The sequence below is a fragment of the Gymnoscopelus microlampas genome (assembly GCF_963454915.1).
Source record: "Gymnoscopelus microlampas genome assembly, chromosome: 1".
Lineage (NCBI taxonomy): Eukaryota > Metazoa > Chordata > Actinopteri > Myctophiformes > Myctophidae > Gymnoscopelus > Gymnoscopelus microlampas.
In genome coordinates, this window is record NC_139962.1 from 8,310,023 (window position 1) to 8,324,624 (window position 14,602).

At 42.5% G+C, this 14,602-nt stretch overlaps 1 protein-coding gene across 1 annotated transcript; it reads left to right on the forward strand.

Annotated features, from left to right (window-relative positions):
- Positions 1 to 9,724: 9,724 nt before the first annotated feature.
- Positions 9,725 to 13,062, forward strand: LOC311042636 (carbohydrate sulfotransferase 1-like; the record flags this gene model as incomplete). The annotated part of the gene is made up of 4 exons (XM_084053495.1): positions 9,725 to 9,795; positions 10,413 to 10,575; positions 11,476 to 11,795; positions 12,378 to 13,062. The coding sequence occupies 4 exons, from the start codon at positions 9,725 to 9,727 to the stop codon at positions 13,012 to 13,014; spliced, it is 1,191 nt and encodes a 396-aa protein (XP_083909621.1). The 3' UTR covers positions 13,015 to 13,062.
- Between the last annotated feature and the right edge of the window lie 1,540 nt (positions 13,063 to 14,602).

Here is a 14,602-nt window from a genome sequence, read left to right on the forward strand (position 1 = left end):
TACTTGGTCTGGTTTTTTTTTTTGCCTCTACACCAAACGTCTTCACCGAAACTTCTTCTGCCTCAAAAAATAACGATATTACGAGAGTATAGGGCAAGAGGAAGATTTCGTGTGAGAAACAAAATCCTTGAGATTGCTATGATCCATATTGGCATAAAATGGCTTCTACAAGTTGAACCCTGGCATCCCAATTCTGTCGCTTAACACCTACACTACAGGTCACACAATGGACAATGGATATGCATCTAGGCTCATTCCTATGTCTATAGGCTCTATGCACAGCAGCCATATAGAGGATATGCGTGTGACATCATCATCAAACCCGGAAGTTATGCAGGAATGCCTACTGAGTGTCAAAAAAATACTTTCTGGCCTTGACAGCCCATGCATCCAAACAGAAAAGTAATATCTGATTGCATTAAACAACATTAAACAATGTTAAACTCATTTTGCATGTTTCTTTGCCACTCGATTTGCCACTCGATGTGCCATTCACTTTAAGCATGCGCATATCCTCTATTGTGAAGACATTCACAGGTGTTACCAATGATACTAATGAAGGCTCTGTTCCATTTAGTGTAGCACAGTGGTTCTCAGATTTTTCAATTTCCACAACCCCATAACGGGTCCATTTGGTTCCATTTGTACACTCTCAGAGTTACACACTTGTAAGGGGCCATTTGGAAACCCCTTAAGGAACCATGAGGGTCCCTGGACCCAAATTTTAGAGCCACTTAGCAGAGTGTTTCCAGTGAGCCAACATGCACAATATCAGCACCCTGACTCTGTTTGAGCAGAATGGAACAGAGCCTTCATTAGTATCATCGGTAACACCTGTGAATGTCTTAACAATATGGCTGCTGTGCATAGAGCCTATTCGCCAGGTGTGGGGAGCCTTTGTAAACTTTGCTGCACCTGTCAGCAGGGAGTGTTGGGCGGGAGGAGTAGAACGAAGGCTCTACGTCCTCTCGGTGGGGGCTCCTCACTGGCAGGTGAGTCAGTATACAACAGCAGTGACAATACAGACATCTGTGTGGTGGGGAGGAATCAATAGGCCCTATGCACAGCAGCCATATTGGAAAGAAATTGGGCCTCTTTTTACTTCCTTCACAGGTGTTACCAATGATACTAATGAAGGCTCTGTTCCATTCTGGCCAGGGTGCTGATATCGTGTGCATGTTGGCTCACTAGAAGCACTCCGTTTTGGTTCCCTAATGGCCCCTCTCAGAGTTATGGGGGTCCTTGAAAATAAGGCAACCACTATGCCACACTAAATGGAACAGAGCCTTAATTAGTATCATTGGAAAACACCTGTGAAGGAAGTAAGGAAGGGGCCCAATTCATTCCCAATATGGCTGCTATGCATAGAGCCTATTGGCATAAATTGGGGAGAAAAAAAATCAAATGTAAAATAATAAATGAAAAATATACATAACTAGAAAATGTGCTCCTCGGAGTACAGGTCTCCACCAGTACTGTTCCTGATTAATCCTGTCTTACCTCACTTCAAAAGATATAAATGATCTTTTGAAGTGACACACCTATTTATTGGTCTCTATTTCATCATGCGTCTCGCTAGCCAATCAAAGCCCACCCTTTCAACATATTGTCACGTGTCACGTGAAGCTTGACCAATGTTAGCTTGGTGGACACACGGAAGGACGAGAACGAAAACATAGTCTCCTGGCGGAGACAATAATAAAGAATCGAGTGTAAGTGGTTAAGTCGTACAATAAGGGCAACATAATGTCAAAGAATGATGCCAGAGCAGACCTGATTCAACCCGGTCAGTAAAGAAAGAGGAAAATGCTGTTGGTGTATACAATTTACCAAGTTGTTTGTTATGCACATGCACATTTGATGATGCTCTTTTTATTCTCTTTTTGCACCCTCTTTTCTGCTGCATTGTCTTAAGGAAGCCAAACCATTATACGTTTTACTCTTATGTAACCTGTACACAAGATGTAACAATAAGGTTTATTACCTTATAACCTTATAACCTTGAACATTGAACACTTCAGCCTATTTTATACATAGGCTATATTTGAAAATAGCCGATCTACAAGCTTGATTTTAGTACTTTTACTTTTGGTACTTTAAGTATATGTTGATGCCAACACTCTTTCACTTTTACTCAAGTAACATTTTGAACACAGGCCTTTTACTTGTAACAGAGTATTTTTATATTGTGGTATTGCTATCTGAGTACTTCATAGTCATAACTGACTCTACAGTACAGTGTTTTGTTAAAGATATGAGAGCGCACACCATGTGAGTCTGGTTCCGTTGTGACGTGTTGGAAAACATAATCAAATCAAATGCGTGAGTGATGATCGGACACACAGAGATCAACCTGGTTAAGGGAGCAGATATTCAAACCATAATATGTCAATAATCACCAAATCTAAAATATAGTTGCGGTCGGGTGGAAACCTCATATATCCAAACTGCTTCTTTTATAGGAATGTAAAAAATGCAGATCTACAGAGCTTGTAGATCGGCTATTTTCGCCGCTTTTGTGTGACACTGTAGTGTGACAAAGTAGGGCATACAGGTTATGAAAAATATGGAGATATTGAGGATTGTGCCCGACAGCAGTGGTGTAAAGTAACTAAGTACATTTGCTCAAGTACTGTATTTCAGTGTATTTTCAGCAATTTTGAGGTATTCGTACCTAACTTGAGTATTTCCAATTTCCAATACTTTTACTTCCACTCCACTACATCTCGGATCCAAATATTGTACTTTTACTCCACTACATTTATTTGAAGCTTTAGTTACTAATTATTTTGTAGATTTAAATTATTATTACAAAACATACATTAAGCACTTCAGCCCTATATACATTTCGCCCATTTGAAAATAGCCGATCTACAAGCTCACAATGCGTCGCGATGCGACGCATTGTGAGCTTGTAGATCGGCTATTTTCAAAGGATTTTTATACATTAAAAAAACTTGTGAAATAGGACATTCTGCATAATGAGTATACTTTCTACTGTTGGTACTTTAAATACATTTTGATGCCAATACCTTTGTACTTTTCCTCAAGTAAATTTAGAATTCCAGACTTTTACTTGTAACAGAGTATTTCTACATTGCAGTGTTGATATTGTTACTTAAGTAAAGAATGCGAGTACTTTTTCCACCACTGGAGATAAAAGGATTGTGCCTGACAACAACGATATGCCGATGGTGTTGTGTCGGACGCAATGGAAACAAGCCCTTAGGACTTTTGCTGTTATCCTTTTAGCATTATTGTATGATTGTACCTCTGTACTATTCTGCAGAATTAACCCTGATGATGTTAATAAGCGTTCAATGGTATCATTAAAGAGGTGGTGCCATGGTTTTGCACTTTTTCTGTTTTTCATGTGTCTATGAGGTTGATAGAACTTCATTAAGGCCCCCGCTGGTGGTTTTATGGTGTTTCATGTCTTCTCTGACTATTTGGAGTTTTTTCCTGGAGGCTGAAACCTTGAGAGTCAAACGTGCCAATCCAAAAACAGGGGCATAGTGACATCACAGAGCCCCCAAACATTTCTGTGGTTGGCAACAACAGAATAGGATGAGGGGTGCTAATGTTGTTATGTTGATTTTTTTGTTTTTCTTTCCCCTGGGGGAGCAGAGTTTTATAGACCGGGCCATGGCCCCGTTGGCCTCTATGACGATACGCCCTTGGTTGAAGACCCCTGATCTAGAGTCTAGACTAAAAGAGATATTAACTTTTAAGTAATGAATGGTTGTTATTAAAGATCAGGAGTCATCACCATGCCAGTTTATGATGGACATTTTCATCGATATTACATTTTTGCCACAGACATACAAAATAAGTGATCATTAATGTTTTTTTTTATATTTTTTATTATTACCAGAAATACATAATTAACTCCTAATATGCCTGCCATATTGTCTATGCCAATGTGCTACACATTTTACAATGAATTACAATAACAAAGTATATCTGCATTAGCCACAAAGACATATATAAGCCATTGTTTTAAAAGCCAATCTACAAGGTCACAACACATTACATTATGACATGTTGAGAGATTGTAGATCTGGTATTTTCGAAACATTTCAGAAATGTTTCTAATTATTTATTTATTTACTTGGCCTATAATGACGTGCCCAAAATGGGGATGCCGGGGTTAAAGAGGTTACCTATTCTGAAGAAAACCTTAAGACTGCCAGGAGGCTAAGACAGGCATAAATGTGTCATGATGGAAGTCTATTCCGTATTTGGGGATTTCAATAATTGGGTCTTATCGGTACAGTTAGTGCTTCCATCGCACATTACACGAGCAAAGGGCCTTTTAGGTGCAGAGGTGAGTGGGTGCGTGTCATATGGTTATTGTAGAGATTGCTGGCTTTTCAGAGGACAGTGTTACTCGAGGTCAGGAGGAGATCAAGTTCTACCAGTTCTACCTTACCAATCCATTCCAAGGCCTCAGCAATGTGTTGAAGTGTCCCCGAGCAAGACACTAAACCCTTAATTACTATACCTGAGTGCTGCACTAATGGCTGCTCACTGCTCCTAGTATGAGTACAATGCAGAATGGCAGGTTCTAGTTTATTATGTCCCAATCTGGCAATTTATGTTACAGCAGATAATAATAGGAAACTCCAACACACAGTAAACATACATACACAAGACATAAACATAAACATAGACATGGTCACACAATCCAGATAATAATAACTGCTAATAGCTACCTCCTCCTGTTGCCATTATTGATGTCACCTATATGCAAATATACAATGACAAAAACACCCCAAGGTAGAGTACAAAAACACCCCATTAGAAACAAGCCATTAGGCTTTCATGAGCTTTTTTGATCCTGTGGCCCCAGCCACATGCTAATTGCCTCTAATAAACAAGTCGTGGTCTCTGTGGCTGTGCTAAACATGTTCTGCAGGTTTTGGCTTTGCCGTCTGCCCTTATTGAAATGAAGGGTCGCTATGCTGTGTCCCTCGACTCGTCCTGCACTAACAGTCACTCACTGCATGCACTGAATACCAGTGGTGGAAAAAGTACTCACATTTTTTACTTAAACAAAAGTATCAATTCTGCGATGTAAAAAATACTCTGTTACAAGTAAAAGTAAGTTATTCAAAATGTACTTGAGTAAAAGTAGAAAAGTATTGGTATCAAAATGTATTTAAAGTACCAAAAGTAAAAGTACTCATTATGCAGAAGGTCCCATTTCACAAGTTTTCAAATGTGTAAAACCGGAAACAACCCCGCCCCCATCCATGACTGACAGTGACACCATGTGACCTGAAGAGGGGCCTCCCTGTTGTAATGTCTTTTTAAGAGATTTCACTTTTTCACCTACTGTCCCTTCATTCTGAAGTACAGGTGTACATGTTGTGCTTTTCTGCAAAAGCTTATTTTTTTGTTTTCACTTTAAAAGTTGATAAATTAAGTGACGGTTAAAATTATATACAAGAAGAGACATACTGAAGAAGAAAGAACAAACAGAGAGACAGACAGAAGACGGACGTTTTGTTTTAAGAGTGAGTAGAAAGAAAAAAGCAATAATAATAATAATAACAACAGCAATAATAATTAATAACTACAATAATAATAGCTGCATTATTATCAATTACAGACCAATTATTGTGTCCAAGGACTTTTTAAAAAATCCAGTTAAGACTCACCTTTTCTCCCTGGCGTTTAGCTGACCTTTTGATGTGTACTGATGCTGTAATCATGTCTTTTATCTGTCTAATGTTTTCTGTCGTGCTCTTGCATCTTTTTGCTCTTTTGAATTTAGATTTTAACTTTGGCCAACCATATGGTTGTTTTAGACGTGCTTCACAAATGAAGTTAGATTTGATTTGAGTATTAAAGAATGGAGGTCTGCACAGGTCTATTAAGTAAGACTCGTTGTGAAACGAACCTGCAGCTTTGTCATCCAAACCCAATTTGTATAAAACACCTTTTTCAAACAGAAACTCGGTCCGAAATTTAAAACATTCATAAGAATATGTTTATGTCTCTCTCTGAAGAAAACATTTTGGTTCCAGTTGGTAACTTTATGTTTGTGTGTAAGAGGAGAGTGTAATCTGAACAGTAACAATGTACTTGAGTACTCTACCGAAGTCAAACATGTTTAGCATTGTTTTTCTAGCATTTTCTAGCATTTTGTATTGTATTCATTTTTTTTCATTTTCAAAAATACATATTAAAAATAAATGAAAAAAGTAATTGAAAAAACACGGTCCCCTCATGTATTAGAAGGGCAGGATGAGTCACCAGAACCAAGGACGGGTGTTTTTGATGAATCTAACATGTTAAAAATGGAGTTCGAAGGTACAATGGGTACAATAGAACTCTGCAGCCCTCCTCTTGTTCTTACACAACCCTTTGAGTTGAGCCTTTCACTTGAAGTGAGTTACTTTGAAACCTGGGACCAGTTGCACCACTTCACACTAAGTTCAAACCTATAGTTATAGCTTAAACACATTCAATCCGGGAAAATTTCTCTGTCATTTTAGATTTCTTTGGCTATTCAAAAATAGCAGATCTACAAGCTCATAGCGCGCTATGAGCTTGTAGATCTGCTATTTTTTGAAAAATCGGGAAAATGAGTGCAAATCTTTGAATATATATTTAAAAAATATATATGTGTATTTAAAGATTTGCACAAATTTTCACATAAAATACTTAAAAATAGCAGATCTACAAGCTCATAGCGCTGCACTCGGTGCCGCGCTATGAGCTTGTAGATATACTATTTTTGAATAGCCAAAGAAATCTAAAAATTACACAGATACTTTCCCGGCTAAATGGATTAAATGGCTTTTTTAAAAGCCATTTAAGCTATAACTAGGCTAAGTTTGAACTTAGTGTGAAGTGGTGCAACTGTGGCCCCCTCAGGAATGTGCTGATCGGGAAGGAAGTGACTTCTTTGAAATCGGGCTTCAGTGGTTAATTCAGAATGTACTTTCCCCCTACTTAGAAATGTAGTAGGAGGCAAAAGTAGGAAAAAGTAGCAAAAGTAGGAGGCAAAAGTGAAATATATCCAAAAATGCAAATACTAGTTCAGATACTATAGAAAAAGTGTGTGTGTGTGTGTGTGTGTGTGTGTGTGTGTGTGTGTGTGTGTGTGTGTGTGTGTGTGTGTGTGTGTGTGTGTGTGTGTGTGTGTGTGTGTGTGTGCGTGTGTGTGTGTGTGTGTGTGCGCGCGTGCATGCGTGCGTGCACGCGTGCGTGCGTACTAGGCTACACTTGGTTTGGTCAGAGTAGCCTAATTTAGGGGTCAACGTAATTCTATTTTTTACGTTTTACTTTACATGCAATTAGAGACAATAATAAGCATAACAGCTTACCTACTGTCTGTCTGTCTCTTCTACACTGCTGTCTGTCTCCCTCGATATCTGCTGTCTTACTGTCTGTCTCTCCTCTCAGCAGGTCCTGTACATTGTTCAAGGAGAACACACATTTATGTATTCACAGTAATTGTGTTCATGATTATATTTCTCTGTCTGTCTGTCTGTCTGTCTGTCTGTCTGTCTGTCTCCTCTCCCTCTTTGTCTCTCTCTCTTTCCCCTCAGGTGGTTGATTTCCGCCATCTAGTGGACACGTAGTGTAATCTCTCAACATTAAGACAGCTGTAAAGGTTCACTTGGTAAGTTTATTAACAACAATGATCAAACTAAATGAACTTAAGACAAGTGTTGATCATGTTGACATACACTGTAGATATTCACTGTGAGTAAAAAGACTGTCTCAAGTAAGTAAGTAAGTAAGTAAGTAAGTAAGCCTTGCAGCGTTGCCGAGCTATGTGGCCCCACAGGGCAGGAGCCAATCCCCTGTTGCTGTAGCGTGAGGCAGCCTGACACCTGCTGGAAATCCCCCAAATAGACCAATTATTTGTTTACCAACATTGAGACTGGATGCACAGGTGATTGTTTCATGCAATCAATTCTCAGCCTGTTGTTTCGGGGTGCGCTATAGTTTCAGCACACCCCAACCTCCTCTTGTGTGTCGGCTAGTGCTGCGCGCCCTAGCGAGACCTGGCAGAATGGGTTTGACGCTTGCGGCAGTATGACGCTTGCAACCAGCGTGACGTCGTCTGTTAAACGACTCGATAATTCTACTTCCGGCAGGCTTCCGCGGGTGCTTCAAAACGCCACTGAGCACATTCATTGAAATGAATAGCTGGGGTGGGGCAATCCACCCTCGAGTTGCATTATACCTCAATGGTAAAACCACATTCATGCACTGACTCCTGTGGAGGTCAGAACAGCAATGATCACCTGGGCAGATTATTCAATCGTTCTGGGCTATTAAAACAAACGTGCGTCGCGCTTGGTAGCCTACATGCACAGAGCCATGTTCTGTCAGGGGACTATAAGTGCAGTTGCTGCTTTGTAAACAAAGATAGCTGCTGGTCTCTAGCCTGGTAAACCCTCCCTCCGGAAATGAGATTTCCGGAGGGAGGGTTTACCAGGCTAGCTGGTCTCAGCTTCATGCTTCTATTCTCAGCCAATCACATAGGTTACTCACTTCATAATAGAGCATCCTATTTAAATGGGGAAGTTGCATTGCTCATTCCTTGCTTGCCGTTTTCCGCTGCCTACTGCTGTCTGTGCTGCTTTAAAGCCTTTAAGACCTGAAGCCGATTCTACAAATGTCTTCTAAATCTAAAATCTAAAAACAGTATTCTGAAAAAACGTATGTTTCTATATCAGTGGTGCTCAAACTGTTTCATGTCAAGGACCCCCAAAATGATATGTATTTGGCCGCCGATCCTCATCTCAAAATGTTTTGTTCCAGGGACCCCCAGAAGCAAAGAATAGAGTTAAAAATGTTCGCTTTAAACAATATATATTCAAAGATTTGCACACATTTTCACGATTTAAAAACAAATAGCAGATCTACGAGCTTGTATATCTGCTATTTTTGAATAGCCAAAGTGTAAAATAATGCTTTTTAGCTCAAATGAGAAAGTTACACAGATGCGTTCCAGGTCTTAATGGGGTAAACGTTGCTGCTCACCCTCCACCACCCCAGCCACCACCTGTTGTTTTAGATCTACTTTTTACGTACTGGGGGATTCTGAGTCCCTATTGGTAGGAAGATGTAATGTCCGTTCTCAGAGTACCTAAAAGTTAGCCTGATTATCAGACTGAAGCTGCGTGGAGCTTCAGTCTGAAATTGGCTGCACTGTAGTCGATTACTTGGGGGAGGGGATTAGCATTTCCCTAAACCAATCACAAGAGATCCAAAGATCCGCCTACATGTGACGTCGCAGGCTAGTGTCGCACAGCTTGAGAACGCCCGTGGCGCTGATTGGCTTGTCGTTAGACCCACCCCCACCTCCGACTCCGATTTGACAGGTATTTCTTCTACCGTGAAAAGCCATAGGCTAACATTATGACACCAGACCAAGAGGAGCCCCACTCAGAGAGTGGGCGGGGTCTATGGTCTGGAACCAGGCTACCTAAAAGTAGATCCAATTCATCGCCAAACCAAAATAAATATATTGCTCATTTTATATTCAATACAACATATTTTATTCATGAGTTGTCCTGACTGAACTCATTCCTGCGATGCACTGTGACCTTGTAGATTAGCTATTTTCACTATTTCAGAAAATGATTGTTCCATTTCCTGAAAAGTAACAGTTTTGGACGTATAATGTTTCCAAACCGACCATGACCGACCGTTTTTACTTTACTTTCCCAGGGAGAAGCTGGCCCACTGTGTCTAGATGAAGGGCTTCAGCATAAGATGCACCTGGATGGCACTCATCCTGCTGGCCTTGGTCTCCATCGCCATCCTGTATGTACGCGGCCATTCACATTAATTTGCATTAAAGGAGTAGTTCACCCAAAAAATGACTTATGTTAAAACTATCAGTTGCACACCCCATGAAGCATTGAATTCATGGATATGTTTTAGTTTTTGTCGCATTCCTGAGCCAATCATTTGATTACTGGCGGAAAGATGCTAATGTATCCAGTAGGAGACTTAAAGGCGGCTCTTTGAGTCTCCTACCGGAAATACACCCGGTCGTCAAATTATTGTCTCAGGAAAGCGTCAAAAACAAAAACATCTCCATGAATTCAACGCTCTATGGGGTGTGCAATTGATAGAAAATACGTCATTTTTTGGGTGAACTGTTCCTTTAAGCTCTGAAGCTGAATACCAGAAGCTGATTTTGTTTGTTTCTTGTTTTCATAGTACTTTCGTATTACATAGATTTTAGAAATTGTATTTCTAAATGCTATTTGATCGTTGAGCAATAAGGGATAGTACTAGATACGTTTTTAACTTCATCCTATGTCCTTTTCGAACACCCTAGAGTACAACATGTATTTGTTTTCATATGTTTATATTTCTTATTTCAGATTTTAAGTGTATTATGTTTATTTTATGTATTTATTTTGTCTTTACAGTGTTCTAAATCAACACATCAATCAATCAATTCGGAGGCTGACCTCCAAGACCTACGTCTCCGTCAATGCCACGCCCACGCCCAGGAAGACCCACATCCTGGTCCTGGCCACCTACCGCAGTGGCTCCTCCTTCATGGGCCAGCTGCTCAACCAGCACCACGAGGTATGGAGTAGAACAGTGGTTCTCAAACTGTTTCATGTCAAGGACCCCCAAATTGAATGCATTGGGCCACGGACCCCCATCTGAAAATATGTTGTGCCGGGACCCCCCCCCCCCCCCCCCCCCATACAAGATTTGTGTCAAAATGTCTCAAAACAATTCCAAATGTTAAACATTTTTGCAAGAATTGTTTTGAAAATAGCAGATCTACAAGCTCACAACGTGTCGCAAAGCGGCGCGCTTTGTGAGCTTGTAGATCGGCTATTTTCAAATAGCCGACGTATATCGGGCTCAAGTGGTTAAACTGAAATGAATGCTAAATCAACTCATTTTGCTGCAGAACCCCCTGGTACCCCCCCCCCCCCCCCCAAACTTTGAGAACCAATGGTCTAGACCGTTGGTTCTCAAAGTGGGGTCCGGGGACCCCCAGGGGTACTTGAGGGAGTTCCAGGGGGTCCCCAACTAAATGATAGACAGGAACCAAATGGACCCTTATGGGTCTGTAACTCTGAGAGTGTACAAATGGAACCAAATGGACCCTAACGGGTCCATTTGGTTCCATTTATACACTCTCAGAGTTACATTAACATTGATTTTACAATATAAATTGGGGTCCCAGAGATATAAATACCATTAAATGGGGGTCCGTAGCCCTAATGCATGTTAAACTGGAGGGTCCTTGAAATTAAAATGGTTGAGAATCACTGCTAGAGAGCCGTAAAAACCATCTCTTATGGGGGTCCCTGGCTTATCTTTTCAAATGGGGGTCCGCAGCCAAATACATATCAATTTGGGGGTACTTGACATGAAAAAGTTTGAGAACCACTGGTCTAGAGCACAATGGGAACAAGCTTCGTGTCAATTGTGTGTCAATGAAAGTATCTATTGTATGGTATTGTGTAGGTCTTCTACCTGTACGAGCCTCTCTGGCACGTCGCGACCACCCTGGACACGACGGACGACGAGCGCGTGAAGCTGGACGCCAGCCGCGACCTGCTGCGGAGCCTGTACGACTGTGACCTCTACTCCCTGGAGCGCTACATCAAGCCGGCGCCGGTCAACCACACCACGGGCGGGCTGTTCCGCCACGGCGCCAGCCGGGCGCTGTGCCAGCAGCCCGCGTGCCGCCCCGCCGGCCCCGGCGACGTCAACGTGACGCAGGGCAAATGCGTGTGCGCGCCGCTCAACATGACCCTGGCGATGGAGGCATGCCTCGACAAGAGGTACATCACTTTTTTTAAATGTATTTATTGATCTCTCTTCCCCCCTTGCCCCCCCCCCCCCCCTTCTTCTTTACTTTCTGTTAAAGCAGGGGTCTTCAACAGGGAGTCCGGGACCCCGGCCTATAGGTGGTCCTCAGTGTTACTATAGGGGGGCCTCTAAATCTTTGTGCGATGGGGACTTTATTTATCTTTTACATCAAACACTTGAACCCTATTGCATCCCTATTTTGGGGGGAAACATTAGCCCGAAAATAGCAGAGCTCACTATATTTTCAGAGGTTTGGTGTAGAGGGTAAAAGAGCAGACCAAGTACCGAGCCACAGGTCAAGTTTACAAAGTATTGATGGCTTAAGTGGTTAAATGTCTGAAAACACACATTGAACATGAATCCAATATGTAGTGGGGGGTCCCTGCTTCATCTCTCTCTCATCTAAGGGGTCCTTGGCCTGAAAAACATTGAAGACCCCCGTCTTATGGAAATAACAAAAACGATGGAGCTTTGCACAAAAACGCCTGTAAACCTGTGATGTGACAGTAATATGATGTGTCAGTAAAGTTGATTCTTCTGATTCTGATTCCAAGGCACGTGGCGCTCAAGATCGTGCGGGTGCGGGCGATCGGGGACCTGCGCGCTCTGGTGGAGGACCCCCGGCTCAACCTCAAGGTCATCCAGCTGGTCAGGGACCCCCGCGGGATCCTCTCGTCGCGGATCGAGACCTTCAGGGACAGGTACCGCCTGTGGAGCATCTGGCGGGCCACGGGTCGCCGGCCCGACAACCTGGACCTCAGCCAGCTGACGATGGTCTGCGACGACTTCCTCAGCTCCGTGTCCACCGGCCTCGGCCACCCGCCCTGGCTCAAAGGGAAGTACATGCTGGTTCGCTACGAGGACCTGGCGCGAAACCCGCTCCTCAAATCCAGGGAGATCTACGACTACCTGGGGCTGCACATGGACAAGAACGTGGAGGACTGGATACAGGCCAGCACCAATGGCAGCGGCGATCCGTCGGCCATAGACATGTTCGGCACGGTGAGGGACTCGGTGGCCACGGCAGAGAGCTGGCGGTTGAAACTGTCGTACGACATGGTGGAGCAAACACAGGCGGTGTGTCAGAAGGTGCTCCACCAGCTGGGGTACAAAACTGTGAGATCGGCGGAGGAACTGAAAAACATGTCCCTCTCGCTCGTCCAGGACAAAACCTTTGTACCTTTTTTGTAAACAAAGATAGTTCTGGGAAAAATACTACTTTTTGATATATTCATAAATGTTGCCTTGGGGGCACGGCGGCGCAGTCGGTAGCGCTGTCGCCTCACAGATAGAAGGTCCTGGGTTTCGATTCCCGCCGGGGACGCTGTGGGCGCTGCAGGGGGCGTGTCTTCTCCTCTGCGTTATCAGTGCCAATACCCCTACTTACTTACTTAATCCTCTTCGTCCCTAGTGGGACATAAGGCTTTAACGATCTGCCTCCATCGGGACCTGTCTTGTGCTGCATGTTGTGCCTCGCCCCATGTCAGGTTCATCTCCTTTAGCTCGGCAGTCACGGTTCGTCGCCAGGTTGTTTTGGGGCGACCTTTCTTCCTTTTCCCTGCCGGAGTCCATCTTAAAGTGACCTTAGGGATACGATCCTGGGCCATTCTGAGCACATGACCCAGCCATCGAAATCGGTGCCGTTTGATTTCTAACACTATGCTGTTGCACTTGGTCACCCTGTGTAGCTCTTCGTTGGATATCCTCACAGGCCAGAAAATGCGGCAGACTTTCCTCAAGCATCGATTATGGAAGGCATCGATTTTCTTCATATCCCTTATTGTGACTGGCCAGCATTCGGATCCATACAACAGTACTGACCATACAACAGTACTGGCTGTAGAGTCGGATTTTAGTTCTTAGCGTGTACTGTTTTGACTTCCAGATGGATTGGAGCCTAACAAAAACACTGTGAGCCTTCCCTGCCTTGCTCTGATGTCCTTTTGTGTTGCGTTTTCTTTGCTGACTAGACTTCCCAATACCCCTAGGTGGGGTTAATTGGTGAAAGGGCCTTTCCTGTGTGGAGTTTGCATGTTCTGCCTCCCCCTGGTCAGCCTGATGGAGGGGAAAGGAACTGGTTGGAATAACGTGTTCCTTCTACGCGCTACTTAGACAATTGGCACTGGGTGAAAAAAATGGGGTTGCAAAATCGTGGGATCAAAACATTTTAATAAAAAATATATATAAATGTTGCCTTATTTCCTTTGTACTAGGAATTGTACTAAACTAAAGATCCTTGAATGCACCATATGGGAATAACGGATGATTCTCGTTTTGTTCTAGAAATAGCAAACTTTTAAGTACAAGCAAACAATAAATAAAGAATAACATCTGATTTAAGGATTTTTTTTTTTTTTTTTTTTAAACGTTTTCGTCACAAATAGAGCCAAGTCAAGGCGCTGTCTCCATTTTGTGTTCATTCATTCAAAGCTGTTGTTGGTCTGTTCAGGCAGACAGAGAATGAGTTTGTTCTGATAGAACCTGTGATTACAATGGTCCTATACTGTGCAATAAATAGTGAATGTGGCAGATGAACCTTTACCACTGTGGTATTTCTGTCCTCCTGAGAACAGAGGAGATGTGTCTGACAGCTACATCGTCACAGTCAGGGGGGGTGGAAACCATGTACGTCCAAAACTGTTTTCGGGAAAAAAATCTCTTGATACTTTTCCATTGGTTCAATATTTATAAAAGTAACACAGACTTAAAGGGATAGTTCACCCAAAAAAATTGCTTTACTTTTATGTCATATTATGTCACATTAAGCTCAAGGATCACA